The 19959-nt window shown below is 49.8% G+C and overlaps 1 protein-coding gene across 1 annotated transcript; it reads right to left on the bottom strand.

Annotated features, from left to right (window-relative positions):
• Nucleotides 1–9144: 9144 nt before the first annotated feature.
• Nucleotides 9145–9966, bottom strand: OLIG3 (oligodendrocyte transcription factor 3). The gene has a single exon (XM_013958922.2). It carries the CDS (start codon nucleotides 9964–9966, stop codon nucleotides 9145–9147), a length of 822 nt encoding a protein of 273 aa, XP_013814376.2.
• Between the last annotated feature and the right edge of the window lie 9993 nt (nucleotides 9967–19959).

Here is a 19959-nt window from a genome sequence, read left to right as displayed (position 1 = left end):
ACGCTGATAAAGATCTCACCTCAAAAAGGAAATATATCTTCCTAGTAATCTAAAGAGAGATAGAAGGGGAGAGATAACACCAAGAACAAAAGCAGAAAGCTTGGTGCAAGAGCAGTTAAGACTCCAGGACTACATCTATATAAAACCTGCCTGTGACAATTCTCTAGCTCTGAAGCCAGTTGGCATGGAGTGGCTTGTGTCCACATTATTAAATTCTTGCTTTCCAGACAGTGTGGCTGCATGCAAATTGCCTGCTGGGATTGGTCTTTGGCCTATGCTATCCTGAAACCATGCCTGGGAAATGTTTAGGAGAAAGCTAGTCTGCTGGAGTCAAATCATGCCAGAAATCGTTGTAACAATTTGACTCTATAAATAATTGAGTTCCAGTGCCTGGGAACATTATGTGGCACTGTTTAATTTACCAGTAGGGGTGAAGTCCACAGTCCTAGCCAGGAGTGGAAATCTTGGACATGTTGGAACACCCTGAGAACTGGAAAACCCTAGTGTACCCAGCAAACACAAGGGGGTGCTGAGGAAACAGAGGCAGGCAAGATTTTGCCTACAGCTGCACCAAAGTGCTATGCGAGTTACAGTAAAGAGCATGTGCAATAAAGAGCAAGTGTTCTGAAACACTTACAGAATCAATGTCCTTGCTTTAACTAACATATCTGCTTAAGAAGGTGAACCTGGAAAGCCCACGAAGTTGGAGACCAGGGAAAGGTACAGCCAAGCTACTGAGGAGTCACTATTGATTCCTGGAGTGTAGGATAGCATGAGCAAGGTCTTATGGTCTTATTTCAGTGAAGTGGTAAGAGATGAAGACAATGTCCAAGAGCATTGTGGAAGGGACCAGGGCTGAGCCCACTCAGACTAAGGGCATTTTAAGGCAAAAGGAGTTGGGACAAGGACCCAAATGCAGCAGGATGCATATCATGGAGGGGGATTTGGGTCATCACTTTCATGTAGAACAGCACACAAGGGCCCGTAACAGAACTAAATAAGTCCTGATAAATAAAATCTAATTAAAGCATTGCTGATAGGCTCCTTCATTTAGCTATGCAAAACAATGCATGACCTGTTAGTGTCAGCCATATATGACATCAAGTTTAGCCCAAGATGTATCAGCCAGTCTACACCACAGTTCAGCTCAGAAAGATGCATTACCCATTAAAGGTGAATGGCAAGTTGTTTCCATCACACTTTATGAATGAATAAGAACATGCAGAAATATGATACATACAGGCATATATTTCTTATATCCATCAACCAAAAATCTCATTGATGTGTGTTCTGAAGCAATGGATGCCACAAGTCACCCGTCTACCAAATTCAAGGCTTCTGCTGAAATCTGAAAGTCCTGAGAAATCAGTAAGATTTGGTTGGCTGAGCACAGTATGGGGAAAATCTCATACATCTGACACTATCTCCATAAATCATATAAGGAAAGGCTTATATGCTGGCAGAAACTGGCTTGTTCCTCTTCACAATAGATGGACTTTTGAAAGCGATAGGACTTTGTGATACAACTAGCTACCCGTTGCAAATAGCCCCAGCTTTGTCGGTGGTGCTATTTCCTACTTGTTATTGTGGAGAAACTTTTACACACAAAGTGTCATTTAAAGCAATAAAGTAGTGGGGTGGTACATGTCCACCTCTGTAAAGGGTCCAGAGACCTTTTGCTGCTCCTTCAGAGCAGCAGGGACAGAGCCAGACTGCCCACGGCCACCACATGGCTCTTGACTCCTTTAGGCCAAAGATCAAGTTATGTAAAAATAAGTACAGTATTAATTCTGAAATATTTCTCCACTTTTTAAAAATGCAGAAGAAATGATACATTTTTCAGACAGCTACCTAGTAGTTTGCAGCTGAAACACAGCAAAGTAGCACCTGGTGCTTGACAGCTGGAGGCACTGAGTATAAACTGATGAAAATAAAAGTGGAATATTCAAAAGAAAAAAAACCTCACAAAATGTTAGTAAGTTTACAGAGAGGTCATTTAGTATTGTGAAAAACAAAATCCATTTTTTATAACACCAGCATCAACTTTTCTTTAGTGAATAATTTGTAAAATGTTTCAATGTGAGTTACATGTTCTTCCAGTGGTGCGACTAAAGCACGACCATGTCCTTATTTCTATCACTGACATGGGACCAGGTTCCCTGGAAATCGGACATGCACTCAGAAACAGCAGTTCCTGTCCTGCCCTGTTCTGTGTTTGACTGGCCTGTATTTAAAGCTGCCTTTGAAAACATTGCACATGACTTATTTTAGAAATAAGAGGAAGCTCCTTTTGAGGAGCTCTCTGTTCTTTATCATAATTCAATGTCTGCACAATGATCACGAAGCCATATGCACTAACATTTAAACACTAATAAACTTGCCTCTCATCTAGCTGGTCTCAATCGCAATTGAGGGGTATATAACATTGCCGCTGCTGCTCCTGTTCCTACCTGTTGTAACTAGAGGCTTTTGTGATCTGCTGCTGCTCTCCCATTATCTCTGCCTTAAAATTTGAGTCTTAGCTACTTAGCCTAGCTTATATGGCATCAGAAACAGACCCTGTACAAATCTCTCTTGTTGTCAGTTCTCTATGTGTTTTAGAAGGATTCCATTAATTTTTTTGATTTGCAGGTCTCCACAGGTCTTCAGCACAAATACTGAAATTACTGCATTGCCTACAGTTTTTCTTGCCCTATCCGGCAGGTTCTGATGCTGTTCTGCCAGGTAACTTAAAAATCATTCACATGGGTCAAAGTGCACATGAACCCAAAACTTAGGGAAACTTTCAAGATGTACATATCAACAACTGTGTGGAAAAGGAAACAAGCAAAAAAGATTGAATTAAAAATACTGATCTGTGTTTTTTTGCCGCTGCTGTATCAAATCACATCCTTAAGATTCATAAGAAGTTTGGGAGACTCTGGGGAACTGGGCACAGATTTTGGTCACGCAATCTCAAGTGACGATGCTAGCTTTTAAGAAGCTTTGCCCTTCAGCCAGACGTTACTGTCCTGCAGCTGCAATGGCCGCACATAGATGCTTACTTTAATGTGAAATCAAGCAAAATGGTTTTGTTTCAACTCTAGGAGGGGGAAATGAAGGGGGAAGAGAATGATGAAGACTGTTTGGGATAAGCAGACTGCAGTCTCTTCCTTTCACTCTTCTGGTGTCTTCAGTTCAGTGTTTTCTACTTGGAAGTTGTTGGATGTGCTGGAGGAAGCGCACCTACAGCTACTACTCTGTTAAAAACTGCATCATCCCCCTGGCATGGTGTAAGTTTAGCAACTCCTGCTAATTTTATTCCTGTGACCTGCAAGCCTTTCTCAGTTCTGGTCAGCTTCATTACTTTAAAGAACAAAGAACACAAAATGATAAACAATTAGGGCTCAAATCAGCTGCCTAAACATAGGTGTTTATCGCCACTGAGGTGCCCTTGGATATCCCACTCAGACTCTGCTGCTGGTCCAGAAGAACATGAGTGTCCTGGATCGTTTTTGTTGGCACAGTGTGGCTGTCTCAGGTGTCTTAGGGCATCTCCAGTGGCACTGAATGCATCTCAAGCCCTCAGGTTTCACAGAAGTCCTGTGAAAGATGCCCACTTACATTTTAGTATTTAGCTTGCACTTAGCTTGCTGTTTCCATTTCAGAGCTGAGAATAGGCTTATGTGCCCCCAGAGGGTCCATTTTCCCCAAGTATATCACTGCATCTAATAAAAGACTATAGGCCCCTTCCAGCCTTGCCCTTTGTTTTCCCCGGCAGCAGTGCAATGTTATGCTGGGACAATTCTTTCCGGCTCAAATCACTATATACCTGCTTCTGCAGGAGGGAAAGTGGGGCTGCAAAGAATAAACAAGTTTTCCTGGGAAGATATGAAGTAAAGTCGGAGGTAAGGCAGAGCAGGATGTATGCATTTTAAGAGACAGGGATCTGTGATAAACTCCTTATTAGTTTTGATTGGAGAGTGGGGGCCTGGCCAAAGCAGCTGGGCCACAGCCCCCGTGCTAGAGCTGGGCGGACAGCAGCTGGGTCAGACCCAGGGTGGATGACAACCTATTAAAAAAGATTTTTTTTCTTTTTTTTTTGTCTTTTTTATTTTTTTTTCTCTGCTGATTTCAAGAAAAACGATTTGTTCATTTGGTAATAACTGGTGAAGACTGTGAATTACTGAGCTAGCCCCCAGACTAATGTTTATCTCCTTGCCAATAAATCTCTAAACTGGAGCAATGAAGCTAAGTACTGCTGCTATTTCTGCGTTTTATTTCCATATTAATCAAAACACAAGCCGACCTCCCCGCCTCCCCCACGGGCCCCCGTTTAGCAGCAGGGGAAAAGGCGCCCCTTAAGGGGACGGCGTGGCTCTGGTTTGTCAGATGGGGGAATCGGTGGGAAGGCAGAGGGGGGAAGAAAAGAAACCAAACAACTGAGGGAGTTAAATCAAACGCCTAGGGCCAGGGGGGATTGGTGTCAAGACTGTAGTGAATCCGTGGAGGTGGAGGCAGCGGCATAACCCCCCCCCCCTCCTCCAATGGGAACTGGGAGGTACTGGGAAGGGAGAGGAAACTGCTTCCCAGTGGGACTAAGAGACCAGAAGGCTCCATCCCCCACTCCGATCCGAGACCTGGTGGAAAGTAAATGGATGCACAGCTGAAAAGGAACCAGAATCTATCCACCTTTTATGTGTGCATATATATGTGTATATACACACACACACACACACACCCATATGTGTTTTTATGTATATATATATATATTTGCATTTACAGATATATAGAGATATATACTGCATATATAGATATATACGAGTATACACACTTACTCGTGTGCCGCGCAAATCACGCTGTGCCGGCAGCGCGAAGCCGCGGTGCCTCCGGGAGGAGCAGCCCGCGCTGGGCGGCCCGTGCGGAGCCGCCGGAGCCCGGAGCCGGCTGCCGGTCGCGGGGCCGGTCGCGGGGCCGGCTGCGGGGCCGGGGGAGGCCCGCGCTGCCCGGCCGTGCCCTCCCGCCCCCCGGGGCCTGGACGGAGGCACGATTCCCCCGCCGGCGGGTCTCTCACGGCTTCCTTTTCATACGCACCCCCCAGTTTTCCTCTCTGCTTTTTGCCGGATTTATTGTATTTGTCGGGTGTATTTCAGGCGGCGGGGGAAGGCGCCCCCCAACACACAAACACAAAAACCCCACAGAGCTCCCGCCTCTCTCCGCAAATGAAGGCCCCATGGGCAGCTTCTCCCGATTTTTTTCCCCCCAGTACTTAAAGACCCGAAGGAGGGCGGGCGGGGAACCAGGGCCCCCGGGCCCCCTGGGAGCCCCGGCCGGAGCGGCCGCCCTAGCGCCCGGCAGGGCCTCGAGACCTCGGGCAGGGAGCAGAACAGGGGCAGCGGGTGGAAAAAGGCCGGTGACCGAGCCTGAAAGCCCGGGGAGAGCCCGCGCCCGGGCCGCAGGGAGCACCCCGAGCCGGCGGGGCAGGGGGGAAGCGCCGGTGCCGGCTCCGGGCGGGAGCCTGGAGCGAGGGACGGGACACGGAGCTGCTCGAGTTTCTCTTGAACTGGCAGAGGTTTCCTGACCCTCAAGCAGCAGGCGAAGAAACCTCCCCGAGGGCGCTTCCGCAGGTCGCATCCCTACGTGGCTTGGGATTTTCCCACATCGGAAAAGAGAAGGAAACGGCATCTCGGCGGATGCGCTTTTCCTTTCCCCCCTCTCCAAGGGCCGGGAAGTCAAACTAAGGAGTCAAGAAGCCCCGTATCGCACTGGTATCCTGGGGTGCCCCTGACCCGCGGGCGGGGGGCGAGGACCCGGGCTCCCCCCGGCAGAGCTCCCCGGGACCCCGGTGAGCTGCCCGGGCAGGGCGGGCTCCGGGGACACGCGTTTATTGCTCCTTCCTCGGGGACTCGAAAACCTGGCTCGGTACCGTGCAGCTGCTTGATCGCTTTTGCTCCGGAAAAGCAGAGAATGGGTTTGTGCACCCTGAGAGCAGCGCCCTGAGCCAGGGGGCTTCAGGGTGCGCACTAAAGTTAGGGGAAACGGGGAAAAGAAGGCAGAGCCCTCTGCGGCTGCAGCAGCGGCGCTCCTTTTGCTTCTTTCAGCCAGCGCCGGAGACAGGAGGGAGTGGATCTGCATGTCGTGGCTGGCTGGAAGGGATGAAATGCCACCAAACCTGCCTTTGGCTCAGGCAGAGCTCCCTCCGGTCCCCAGGGCCGAAGGGCGCCCAGTGATGCTTTTGGGAGCGTGAGCTGGAGTGCTTTTTGGCAACTCGACCACGGCCAGGCAGGTCGGGGCACCTGGCTCCGGGCTCCTCGGCGGCTTCCCCGGGCCGGGGCAGAGGCTGCGGCCGGGGGGAGGCGCAGCTTTGCGCACAGCTGCATTAGCCCCTGCCAGCCTCGTCCCCTCCGCCACCAAAGCCGCAGGCTGCCTCTGTCGGCCGGGGCGGGGGGGACCTGCCACTGGCTGTCGGGGGCCGGGCAGGGGGGCCGGTGGCGGGACAGGGCCAGCACCCCGCGCTGAGCCCGCAGCCCGGCCCGGGGCGCCCGGCAGTCACGCCGCGCCGCCTCCCCGGGGCTCCGTCCCCGCCGCGCCGGAGCCGGCCGCATGCCGGGGGGAGGAAACGCTTCTGGAAGGCTGAGGAAGTGTGCACGGCTGCAAACGGGAAGGAGAAGAGGAAAGGAAAGGAAAGGAAAGGAAAGGAAAGGAAAGGAAAGGAAAGGAAAGGAAAGGAAAGGAAAGGAAAGGAAAGGAAAGGAAAGGAAAGGAAAGGAAAGGAAAGGAAAGGAAAGGAAAGGAAAGGAAAGGAAAGGAAAGGAAAGGAAAGGAAAGGAAAGGAAAGGAAAGGAAAGGAAAGGAAACTGCAGCAGCTCTCGATCATCTTGTTGAAGTACTGGAAGGATTTACTTAACCCAGAGTGGACTTTTTACATCATGATTCGTTAGTTTAGTATGTTTTCGGGGCAATAGTAGTCCTATTATAGTTGTCCTATTTATTTTTAATTTTTTTGTGCATGCATTCTATGTCTTAACGAATTAGTTGTTATAATATTGCATAGCTCGTTCATCAGTGCGATTACCTTAAGTACCTTCGAAAAGTTGCCCCGTATCTCGATTTAAATGCCACCCTCTCACCTGTCAACACTGAGCTTTCTGGGGAAGGGAGTCGCGTTCCCCATGTTCCTTGAAGTCTCTCCTCGACAGTCCCCCATCACCCGGCAGCACGGATCACCGAAGGGGAACCGTCCGTTATCCTCCCATTCGCCTGCCTAAACTCGGTGGAAATAAGTCCCTGCCAAAGCACAGCTTCTCCCCGACTTTTCCCCAGTGCCTCCGGTCCCGGGGACAGCTTCTTCCCCGCCAAGCCGGGAATTGCTCCTGGCTCGACAGCAGGACCCTCTCTCCTCTGCCTCTGCCCCGGGGGCCGGGACCGGGACCGGGGCCGGGGAGGTGCCCCGCTGCCCCTGTCCGCCCGCCCGCAGGGAAGCAGCGAGCGGGGCCGCGTCCCGGGGGATTCCGCTTCCACCGCGGGACCCGGCAGCGGGAGCCACTTCCCTAGGAGCACCCTCTCCTGCTCTTACTGAGCACCGTTTTGCTCCCGCAGTATCACGTCCCGTCGCGGAACAGTTGGCTTTGGCATTTATTTTTCAGGCTTCGGTTTCCCTCCTGGTAGAGGCCTGACAGCGGATGTCCAGAAAAAAGTTATTGCCCCTTATTAGTTATAAACGCATCTGCCCCCTTTTGCACCAACTGTGACCGCGGCCCGTCCTTCCTGCCGCTTGGCAATCGCTTGATGGCCATTAGTTTCTGAATTCATACATACTTCCAGCACTATTTAAAAAGAGAGAGTCCTGTAATTCAAAGAACACACTCACACACACACGGGGACGTTTGGACAATTGCTTTCGTTTTTATTGCTATTTCCAAGGCAGTGCGACTCGCGAGCCACACAAGCAGAGTTACCAGCCTCCTCCAGCTGGCTTAGAAAAGTCACAGCGAAACCCGAAGCGATCGAATACGTATCCTTTTCTCAGTTTATAGTCCCAGACAAAGGCGAAACCAGCAGCTTGTGTTTCTTTTTTTTTTTTTTTTATTTGGAAATCTCATCCAGAAACACTGGTCAATAATAAATATATCGATAGTTATCAAGAATATATAAAAAATAAAGACACGGTGTTGTCTTTCAGGGCCTAACCAAAAACAAACAAACGAAATTAATAATAACAGTTTTTCAAGCAAATGCCCAGGAAAACATACCAAGAAGGAAATAAACAGCAACAAAGATTCCGATTTAGTAATACAAGTAACCGATCTGGCAAGCGCCGACCCCGCATGCAAAAAAACAAAAACAAAAACAAAAAACAAAAACAAAAAAACAAAACCAATGCCAACAAGGGAAATAAGTGACGAGGACCCCAGCCAGCTGAACTAGTACACTCCACTGAGAGCAGGAGACGAAGATTTGGCAAAACAGACCCGGAGGACGGTTGTGTTGTGTTTTGCACAATTTCCCTCTCTTTTTTTTCAAGCAGACGCAGAGGGAAGAAGAAAAAGAACCGCAAACAAAACCGCATCGCAACCAAGTCTGAAATAAACTTTAGTAAATTCACTATGAAGTCCTTGTTACAAGGAAAACTGCATCATTGCCTGTACAACGTGTTTAAGAAGATTCAGTTAGAAGCATGCATGCACTCTTTTCGAGCTACATCGGGACTCCACTACGCTTCCAGACCCTGTTTTGGAGCAGAGAAAAGATTTTTGAGATGTTGCCGTTCAAAAGAAAAGAAAAGGAAAATCCCGGAAAAGAAGAAGAAGCCCCAAACCGATCCCATCGTCTCTGAGTAGCCGCGAACACTACAATGACAACCATGTCTTTTTTTTTGCATCCATTTTAAGGAAATATTTACATTTTATTACCACTAGCGGCATTATTGTTATTCTTTTTACAAGAGGGATTTTTTTTTCTTTCGTTTTAGCGTAATAAGAAAACGCCGCCCCAGAAGCCGCCTAAAACATTACCTTTGCAAGGTCCTTGCTACACTAAGCCCGTGCGAGGCGAGGCAAGGGCTGGGCGGGGGCCGGGCCCGGCCGGGAGGGGGGCGCGGGGGAGGCGGCCGCAGCCCCCCCGGCGCCCGCCCGGCGCCCCCCGGGCCGGCGGGGGCGCGCCGAGTCACTTGAGCAGGTCCTTGGTGTCCCCCGCGATGCGGGCCATGCTGGAGGCGCTGAGGGCCGAGAGGTGGGGCGGGGGGGGCACCTGGCAGATGGTGCAGGGGCACGGCAATCCCGCCCAGTGCTGGAAGCCGCTGCCCAGCTGCAGGCCCGGGGGGGTCGAGGGGGTCTTGAGCAAGGAGTGGGGGGGCCGGATGGTGCCGAGGGCCGGCAGGGAGGCGGGCAGCGAGGTGGGGGTGCTGGCGGAGGACAAGGCACTGCCGAGGATGGGGTGCACCTGGTGCACGGCGCTGGCGGCGTGCGGCGGGTGCCCAGCCGAGTGTCCCATCGTGCCACAGTGGAAGGCAGAGTGGTGCCCCCCGTAGATCTCCCCCACCAGCCTCTTCATCTCCTCCAGGGAGCTGGTGAGCATCAGGATATAGTTTCTGGCTAGCAGGAGGGTGGCGATTTTGGATAGTTTCCGCACGGAAGGTCCGTGGGCATAGGGCATCACCTCCCGCAGTCCGTCCATGGCGAGGTTGAGGTCGTGCATCCTCTTACGCTCCCGCCCGTTGATCTTCAGCCGCAGCTGCTGCAGGTCCTGCTCCGAGAGCTGCTTCTTGATTTTGTACTTGCTGCCTTCCCCTCCGGCCTTGGAGCCGGTCCTGGAGAGGCCTTCCCCAGACATCTTCTGCACCAGGTCGTTCTGGGTGGAGGAGACAGAGTTGAGCCGGCTGTCTTGGTGGTGGTGATGGTGGTGGTGGTGGTGGTGGTCTCTCAGGTACATCTCATCCATGTCTGGCGAGGAAGCTCTGCTGGAGACAGAGCTGGAGTCAGAATTCATTGTATTCAGGCTTCTGAGCAAGAAACTCTTCCCTGCTCTGGAGGTGGCGGAACAAGACAAGTCTCCTTTAAAAAACAACGAAAATGAAATGAAAAATAAACAAACAGATGACAGGCTCTGTGAGGAAAAGACTCAAAACACTAGAGGAAGAAGAAAATGCCCCTCAGCCCCCTCTCTCTCCAAAATGTCCCTCTCTCTCTCCCCCTGGTTATTCAGCCTGTTTACAGGATGGCTAGTTAGTGTATGCTTGGACTAACCTCAGCCTGAAAAAGAGGGGCTTTTATAGAGCTGCAGCAGAGAGCAGAGACAAAAGGAGCCCTCCTATGTGTAATGGTCTAGTTAGGATGACGTGCCATTATTCAGGGCGGTGCGCTTTGACTGTCCCATTTAGCAAGGACCCCTATTCATATTCATTGTGGTGCCACCCGGGACACCTCAGCCATGGACCATCAGGAGTCAAGGAGACACAAAACCCCTCTGATTGACACCACACACTCATCGCTCCGTGTGCACGCCATCTCCTCCCCCTGCCCCTAATTTCCAATATAAAACCGCATCCCGTCTACAGTAGGGAGGCCGGGGGCTGCGCGGGGGATGTGTGCCTGCGCGGGGCCGGTGGGGAAAGCCCGGCCCCGGGCGGCAGCGGGCAGGAGCAGCCCGGGGAAGTCCCTCCGCCCGCCGGGGGGGGGGATCAGTCCCCCCCTGTCCTGCAGCGTGCCCGGCTCCAGGTGCTGCTCCCCGCTTTGTTTTCGTTTCCCTCCCCCTCCCCCGGTCCCCCCCGTCTAGGGTTTCTTGTGTGGCACCGGCTCTCCCTCGCTTTGCCGGGCTCTTTGCAATTGGCTCGTACCTGGCTCGCCGCTTTGTTTAAAGGAGCGATAACTAGCGGCGCGGGCGGCCCGCGCGCAGCCTCCGCGGAAAGATGCGCGCTGGGAAACCCGCCTCCCTCCGGGCGAGCGGCTCCCTGTGAACCGGCGGCGCAGCGGGGCGCCTGGTGGCGGCGGGGGCCGCCGGGCCCGCGGGGGGCGAGCGCCGGGCAGGAGCGGCCGGTGGGGCGGGGGGCGCGGCGGGCGGCCGGAGCCAGCAGCCGCGGGGACCGAGCGGCTGCCGTCAAGCCCTGGACACACGCAGGCCGACAGGGAGCCAGCCCCGAGGGGCAGCGTTGCGAGAGAGCCAGAGGTGTTTGCGCCAGTAAGTAACCGGCTGCCATCTGAGCGGGGGCGTCTCTCGGCGGCGGCGGGACGGGAAGTGGAGGGGGCGCACGGGGGCCGGCGGGGCTTGCGGGGTGCCTGGAGCAGCTGTGACCGCCCCGGCGGTGGGGGCCGCTGCCGCGATGCGGACCGGGACGGCTCGGAGGTGCGCGGGAGGGCCGGGCGGCGGGGCTGTGGGTCCCACGGGGCAGCCGTGGGCGCGCCCGACGGCAGCAGCGCGGCACTTGCTCGGGTGTTGCCAGCCCGGGGGTGCGCTGAGCGCCGGCGGTGCCGGCCGCGACGGGGTGGGAGCTGCCCGCGGCTGTCCCGGGGCAGCGCGCACACAGCGGCGCCCAGCGCCGCCCCGGCTGCAGCCCGGCCTCCCCCTCTCCCTGGCTGCAGGCAGAGACGGCTGCCGGCGTTTCCAGCCGGGGCCCGGGAGAAGCCTCCCTGGCGTGATCCCACTCCTCCAAAAAGTGTCTCCAAGCCCCGAGGAAAAGAGGGACACTTTCATCCGGTTGAGTCTGACTGTGCTTAGTCTGCTGAGGAAAATTAAAGCCTTCTGATTTTCAGCGTTGTCAGCAAATCCCGCGGTGAGAAGGAGAGGAGGAGAGAAAGAATAAAGAAAAGAAAAGAAAAGAAAAGAAAAGAAAAGAAAAGAGGAAAAGAAAAGAAAAGAAAAGAAAAGAAAAGAAAAGAAGAAAAGAAAGTTACTTGAATGAGAGATAAGGCGAATCACCCCTCGTTTAGAAGAGTGTTTCACAGAAATAACTGAACGCGGCTCCAACTTATCACGCATCCGCCGGGAGAGCCGCAAATCCATCCCGCTCTTTCTCCATCTGAGCGCGGCGTTTGCTGGACAAACAGGCAGAAAAGGCTGCCGGCCCGTGCCCGTGCCCGCACCCGTCCCCGCCGGCTCCGCCGCCGCCCCCCTCGCGAAGCCGGGCGCGCCGGGGCTCCGCACCCCGCGGGGGAGGCGCGGGCGGCCCGCGGCGGCTCCTCTCCCCGCGCTGAGGCTGTTCCGGCAAAGCCGCCCCCCCTGCCTGCTCCGGGGGAGCGCTCCCCTCCGCCTTTGCCTCCCGGGCGCGTTTGCACCGGACTGCAACACACGACCGAGCACCGCCACCGAATTTAAAACCGCGAAAGAGCCGGGCCGTCGAAGTGTATCGGCGTAGCCACTTCACAACCTATTATCGACTAGTAAATCGGCCGTTCATCACCCAGCTCGTTAGCGTTTCGGCAAGAAAACGCGACGGTGCTTCAGGAGCGGGGGGGGGGGGGGGGGGGGTGGAAGCCGCGTTCGCGGGAGGAACGCGACCCCCGGCGGTCCCCCTTCGCCGCCCCGGGCGGCAACCTGCCCCGGGGCTGCCCCGGCCAGAGGCAGCTCCGGCCCGTGACACGGCGCCTGCCGTCCCGGAGCAGAAAACGCAGCCCCCCCGGGCTTAGAAACCCGGGGGGGGGGGGGGAAGTTGCCTCCCCGCTGCCCGGCGACGGGGGCGGACGGGAAGGCCTTTTAGGACGGCACATCCCCAGCCGGCGGGGCCCGGCGCTGCCGGCCGGCGGCGGGCCGGTGCGCACCCCCGGGCCGCCCTGGGGCGCCGCGGCGGCGGGGCAGCGGGGTCTTCACCCCGCCGGCGCTTTGGAGCACCCCGTGCCCGGCCCTTGCCGAGGCGGGCTTAGGCGGCAGGAGAGAAGGTGCCGTCGGGGGAGCAACAGGCAGCGGTGCCGTCCGGCCGGCGCGGCGCTGCCGGGCCGCGCTGCCCTGCCGCCCCGGGCCTCGGTGTTTCACCGCGGGGGCGGTCCTGGCCTCATGTGGGACGAGAAGGAAAGGTCGGGCCCCCACCGGGAGCGATATGACGGCCCCATTTCCACTCGCTCCCCTGCCCGGCGATGTCGCTGCTCCCCAGCGCCCTGGGGCTGGCTGGAGGGGGCGTCCCGCTGCCCGGCTGCAGCATCCCCCGCCCCGGGACGGGGCGGCGGGACCGCACCCGGGGCTGGGCTCTGCTTGGAGTCGCGCTAAAGCAAAGGAAAGATTTGAGAAAATAGCGCGAGGTTGAATCCCGGGCACAGGAAGTCTCGCCAGAGACGGGCTCCCTCCCGAAGCCGTGACTGAAAGGGCGGCATTGCTCCAGCGCTATTGCCGGGTCCTGACCGCGCCCGGGGCGTTGAGCCTTCCCGGGGCCACTTTCCTTTGCCTTCTGGGGAGGCAATTTTGCTGGAGAGGAGAGAGTGAAGTGAAGTGAGAAGAGAGAAGAGAAGAGAAGAGAAGAGAAGAGAAGAGAAGAGAAGAGAAGAGAAGAGAAGAGAAGAGAAGAGAAGAGAAGAGAAGAGAAGAGAAGAGAAGGGAAGAGAAGGGAAGAGAAGGGAAGGGAAGGGAAGGGAAGGGAAGGGAAGGGAAGGGAAGGGAAGGGAAGGGAAGGGAAGGGAAGAGTTGTCAGAGCAGCAGCGGCACCCGGGGCAATGCGGTTCCCGGGCGCAGCACGGACCCGGCACAGCCGCTTGAGCGCGGCCGCGCTGTCCCCGCCGGCGGTGCTCGCCCGGAGCCCACCCCAAGCCGGGCTCGCTGCCGGGCCGGGGCTGCAGCCCCCCGGCTCACCCAGGCCCGGCCGGTGGCGCTGAAGTTTTGCAAGTGACAGCGATGCCCCCGCGAAGGCCGCTTCGGACGGGGCTGCTCAGGAGGTCACGGCGCGCCGCCATCCCGCTCCGGTCAGGAGCAAAACGCACCCTGACTTCAACGAAATTAAGCTCCAGGAGTCAGAAAATCAAGTGTTTTAATAACCGGGGGTATAGGAGAAGGGAGAAAATGATAGCTAAATTGTGCTAAGTCAAATTAACCCTCCCCCCGCTTTTAATTTTATGTTTTCATAAAGACAGAGAGATTTGGGGAGGGAGGGAAGTGTGTTTTCCGCGGAAAAGGCAAACTCTTCCAGAGTGCGCAGAGTATCAGGTGCAAGACGGTCTCTGAGCAGCGCCCGCGCTCATCCTACACGGACATGAAACGCAATCCGTGCATAACTGAAAGTTTAATCGTAACGGCGTCTAAACGCATGGCTGCAACTTGCAATTCATGGGACAGTTTTGATTTTTCGAGCTACCTCACAGTGAAAATTATGTGTTTTTAAATATAGTCTATCGGATTTAAAATAAAGAATGTACTTTAAGGTAGTGCCTAATTTTGAATTCTCATAGAGTTTGCTGCGGAAATGTGATGTACTTTTCCCATACTCAGTACAAGTATGAAAGAATTTACCAGCAACTCAGGATCTGATTCGTAATATGAAGACTAATTAAATCAATATTATGTATTTTTCTTGTGAGTTTATTAGAAGGCAATTAGTTTTTTTGGCTTTGTTATCTCAGTTTGCTTTTAATTTAATTTGGACATTTGAAAACTGTGCTTTTAATATAAAAATTAGTTATACATTTTAGTATTATAATAATGTAGTTATTGATACTAAGAACGAAACACAGATCACTGCTTAAGATGAAAGTGAGCCCTCAGCCAGCTCTCTCTGAGATGAATGTTGCTACGAATTAATTGTACTAAATTGTATTCGACGCTAAAGCTTAAATTTGCTCGTGTTTCATTTTATTTAAGAGAGGACAACCAAGATTCCTTAAATGCATGTTGTTTTTGTTCAAAATGTATTACTGGATTACATTTAGACTGACAGTATAATTCAGATTGATAGCATCTCATTATCTGACACTTTTGACAACACTAAAGTGAATAGACTGAAAGTCTATTTTAATTCTTGTTGTTATCACAAATTTGTTTTCTAGAAATAGATTTGACCATACTGTGAGGTCAGTATCAAATTCCCTTGTGACTGTGAAGGGATTAGAAGGCTGTTCTAAAATACTGTAGTTCTCCAGTCAAATAAACCTGGAGATAATATCCCACTGTCTGATTACAGGAAATTTTCTTTTCTGTTCATATATTTTCGAACCCATCGACATCAATGAGTCAGAACAAAATTTGTCCCTGTTATTTGACTATGATCCTCGAGCCCTTATTCAGGTCAAAGTATCCTTCGGAGGACTACAGGATTGGGCCCATACTAGATAACTGCTTCCTAGGAGAGTCTAACCTTACAGAAAAATAACTGAGGGGTAATTAATGGTCATTTCAGTGCAGTTAATAAAGAATGACATTTTATTTTCTGTATTTAAATATTGATTTGCAAAACTTCCTGAAAAAAATAGCGTATCAAAACTTAGTAATAAAATTTTAAATGTCAAAGACTAATTAGAGGTGTGTAAATTGTTAGTCCTCTGATATGTGACATTTGCTACTGAAAGCCTGAAATTGGTTTCTGTAAACAATAAAAAACCCTTAATCAACAGTTTGCACTTCATTCCCTTATTTTGTCTTTAGCAAGTGCATCTGAAGCCTACATTTTATTTAGTAAAAAGATTATAGCAAGCCAGTTTGAATATTTCTAAAGCAATCAGATGCGTCATGGTATTAGCCAACTGTGAAATAATTTGTTGTCTTTGGAATGTAAGAAGAAAAAGTATTGTTGAATATGCATCCACTAAATAGTTTATATTTAGATGCTTGCTAAAATTTGTAGTACCTCCAAAATATTGAAATCATCCATCAGTCACAGAACTAAGACTGTGATGCACACTTCACATGCAGAAACGGCTAAATCTGGCGGTTTTATCTTAAACAAACTTGTTTGTTAATTAATTTGGAATCAAGGCTAGTTTGTACTGTGTTCAAGGGTAGTAATACTGTTCAGAGGCCTGTATTTATCTTCTCTTTTGCCTTTATGTTCTGTATCCTCAGACAATATTCATACCTAAAATGCCAGCATTCTCAAATAGGAGAGATCTCTTTGTCTTTCTTTCTTGCCTCTCACATCACTCAGAGTTGCTTGCACCTACATCTCTGTGAACTTTCTCCAACTAGTACACTTAATACAGAAACTTGTCCACTGACTTTTAACAGTGCTTTCCCTCTTTGCTTTAGTAGGTCATTGACAGTTACTGAGTTAGTCTTGAAGTCACACAGGCTATTTAAATATCAGCTATAAACAAAATAAGAGAGAGAGAGTACATGAGACTCCCCGCAAACCCTCCTCACCAGAAACCCCGGATATGCTGCTTTTTCATAAGCTTCTCGACTTTGTAAAGTTGCCTTTGGGCCACAGTGAAAACATTAATGTTATAAAGACTAAAGATTCAAATATTTGCTGTCTAAGAAAGAAGCAAGTTCAATTCCATTCAATTTTTTAAATAGCTATAGTGAAAACAAATAAAGTCATAGAAATTATTGAATAACTCTTGCACTGGATATTAGAAAGCATGGATGGCTCATTAAAGAGAAAGAAAAAAAATCCTTGTCTCATTTTGTATCTCAGTTTTAAACAATGCGTGTCTCGAGTGAATATTTATGGGTTGTTAATAGGCTAGTACATATTCTAGAAGACACAACAAAAATTATCTGCAGTCTATTCACAAACCTTTGCCATGTCTTAGTGTTTGGGGATGAGCGTAAGGGCTGCCTTCACCAGTCTTGAATAGAACCCTATTGTGTGGGCTTGTTAAATTGGAATCAATGGGATGACATGTGCAATGAGATGCTAATGAACACCAGCAATGGCAAAATCTGGCCCAGCTAACATGTAAGACTCTTTTTACAGATTAATTCCAGGTCTCTTGCTACGTTACTTTTAGTCAAGCTGTTGAAACTTTGAGGTGCAGGGAGGCTTTACTATATGAAACAAGTTTTTTTGCATCATTTAAATCACACTTTCCCTCCCTTATAATTTGAATCACTCTCCATTCCCATCTTGTTTAAAGTTGTAGCTCAAAGCAGGCAGTCCCTTTTTAGTGGCAGTTGCACTGTTAATGTAGATGTGTTTTGACAAATGGAAAATAAAATACACTGGAGAAAATAACATCAAACACAATTCCAAATAGAAGAATGATGGTCAGAAAGCAGGCACATGAGAAAGTATAGTGTCAGCAGTGTGTAGCCCAATGGTCATTGTCCCACCACACCTGAAAAGAAAAGAAAAGAAAAGAAAAGAAAAGAAAAGAAAAGAAAAGAAAAGAAAAGAAAGCTCATCTTCTGAAATGTGTGTTTCTTGCACAAAGGAGACAACAGTCCCTGGAACCACTTGCTCTTAAAACCAAGCACACGGCCCTTGTTTCATGGGAGACTAGAGAAGTGCAGGGTCCATCAGCACTATTTCTTGGGCTGGAGGTTCTTCAGCCTACATCAAGACGGATGATCAGAATGGGCCACTTGACTGGGAAATACACAGACCTACCAATATATTACTGGGAGCTCACATTTTCTGAGAGCTTGTAGCAGACTTGTACCGAGACAGGTACTCGGTAATGAAGATTGTAAAAGGTCTCTCTGTCTCTTAAGAGACAGAGAGAAGGAAAGAAAACTAGGTCCATTGACACCATGTTTTCTCATCAGCTTATGGCAAAGGTTAATTATTAACCACTGAAACATTGACAAACTGTAGTGTTTGTTTGCTTATTATGAGACCTGTCAGGGCCAGAACCAAACCTTACTGAAGCTGACTGATGTCTCTCTGTTTCAATAGACTCAGAGGTCAGGCCCCTAAAATTCAAATTACCAGTGCAGTTCCTTGTAATAAAGAACTCATGAGTACTGTAAGGAAGGGCTTAATTACTCCAGTGAGATCATTTAGTTTTTAAACAAAAATGCTTTAATTGGGGGCAGGCCCTTTCATATTTGTTTCCCAAGAAGGAAATTGATTATTGAAATATTAATAATAAGATCTTAAGAGAGTCCATGCCAGCCATAGACACAAAGCTCAGCTAAGGGAGATCACAATTTTGTTTCAGCCGCTGATGATGAGTAAAACTGTTTTCAGGGAAGAATATGTGAGTGAAAAGCAAGCCATCTTCTCTATTTCGCTAATACTTCTTCTGTAGCCTTTTCTCTTTTCATGCTTCTGTATCTGAACCAAAGCTGAGTGTCCAGTAAGAGCAGCTTCATGTATCCAGGTCTAGCCTAAAGCCATTATCTCTTTCCCTTTATCAGTAAAACACCTCCTTGCAGGAGTGCTTAACAGGGTCCCTGATGAGCCACTACCTTCATCTGGAATTCAGTGGCTTGAGATACTGTCAGCAAATCTAATTTTGAAAGGAAAATCAGGGGAAATGAGTGATTCCTTGGTGAAGGTTAGCACTGCTGAGCACTCTGCCCAGCAGTAGGAAATACCATGTAATCATGCTGCTGGCTAGGAGCTTGGGAAAAAAACGGGACATTGGAAGCTACAGTCCTTCATCAACCAGTTTGTGCGCAGGGAACATGCAGTCTGCACTGCCCCTGTGCCACTCCCTCTTCTCTTCCAGATATTTTGTATGTATACCCAGGGGAGAGCTCCAGGGCTCTTCTGAGCACAAAGAACATCATTTTGGAGAGGGATGACACAAGCACAAAATGAGGAAAATCCTTTGCCTCCTAATTGCCAGAACATTAATTCACAGAAAAGCAAATAAACATTTTAGCTCACCCACTCATCGGTAGTGCAGTGTCCCTGTGTAATTATCAGTGGTCTGTTATTTTCCCTAACAGTTTATTATTGTAGTTCAGCGAGACCAACAGGCCCAGCAAAGATGGAGGCATCAGCAAGGTGTGAGGAACCTTCATGTACCTGTATGGATAGGTAAAGCAGATTGGAAAGGGCAGCAGTAAAGAGAATGATAAAAAGTAAAGGGAAAGAAGCAAGAGATTCTATGCATTTTTAATTTTAGAGCTCTGCATGACTGCTCTCCACAGCTGCAGTAGAAAATAAATATTTTTGTCACCTCTAAAAATAAATTCAATTTAAAATGAAGTTCACAGGTATATGTGCTTCGAGTTGTCTTCTCTTTTTCACATTGGGTTTGATACTAAGTGAACATCTTCGCAACTGGCAGGTATTTAAATGGATGATGAATGTGTAGCAGCTCTGGATTCTGCCAATATTGCAACCTCCTTGCTAAACTGCAGAGGACCAGTCTTGCATTATTAGTGCATGTGAACTGCTGTGAACTCCCTGGAGATTTGGGGCACACATACAGACCTGATACTCTCCCCACTTTTAATGGTTTCCACCATCTGAAATCCCATACTGTCATTTGGGCACTGCAAAATTTTGTAGTTTATCAAAATCACCGGAATTTCAACACTTAGCTCCTTTAATCTGGACATTCATGGTACCCTTCCCCATATATTTTTATCTGAAGTCAGACTTAGATAAACCTTGGAGTTGCAAAAATGACAAATTAACAAAATATTAGTTCAAACTTGGCCTATCTTACTCATGAGAATAAACACCCACTGAGCTTCACACCGAAATACTGGTCATATTAGTAGATTAGTATCAAACATATTGACTGCAGATAACACTCCCGCAGAACTCAATGCCTTTTAAAAATAAAATTAAAAAGAAATAATTAAGAAAGTATCTTTAATACTTTAGCAAAAATTAAATCTCCTTCAGCTTACTTCACATACTCTGAATTTTCATTCCTGGGCTGAAAATTGTAAAACAAATACACACTTATCTCCAAAAAAAAAAAAAAAAAAAAAAAAAAAAGATCACTTAGAAGATATTCTGCAGGGTATGAAAAAATTTATTTTCTTCCATGTGGGTATATATATTCCTATCTCTTCTAAGTCATAGCAAACAATATAGTATTCCACAAGAGCTTTTATCCTAGTGAGCAGAAACTGACTGAACAAAAGAACGAATTAATTAATTATTGGATGAATGTACTAAAAAAACTCCACCTGCTCTGTTCCAGAAATCTCTCACTCTACTAC

The sequence above is a fragment of the Apteryx mantelli genome, chromosome 3 (genome assembly GCF_036417845.1).
Source record: "Apteryx mantelli isolate bAptMan1 chromosome 3, bAptMan1.hap1, whole genome shotgun sequence".
Lineage (NCBI taxonomy): Eukaryota > Metazoa > Chordata > Aves > Apterygiformes > Apterygidae > Apteryx > Apteryx mantelli.
The sequence above is the reverse complement of the archived record's forward strand: the minus strand, read 5'-3'. Positions and strand labels throughout refer to the sequence as shown.

Bases quoted from the DNA above. Each gene is read 5' to 3' on its own strand.
- OLIG3 (XM_013958922.2), bottom strand. From the start codon at position 9,966: ATGAATTCTGACTCCAGCTCTGTCTCCAGCAGAGCTTCCTCGCCAGAC.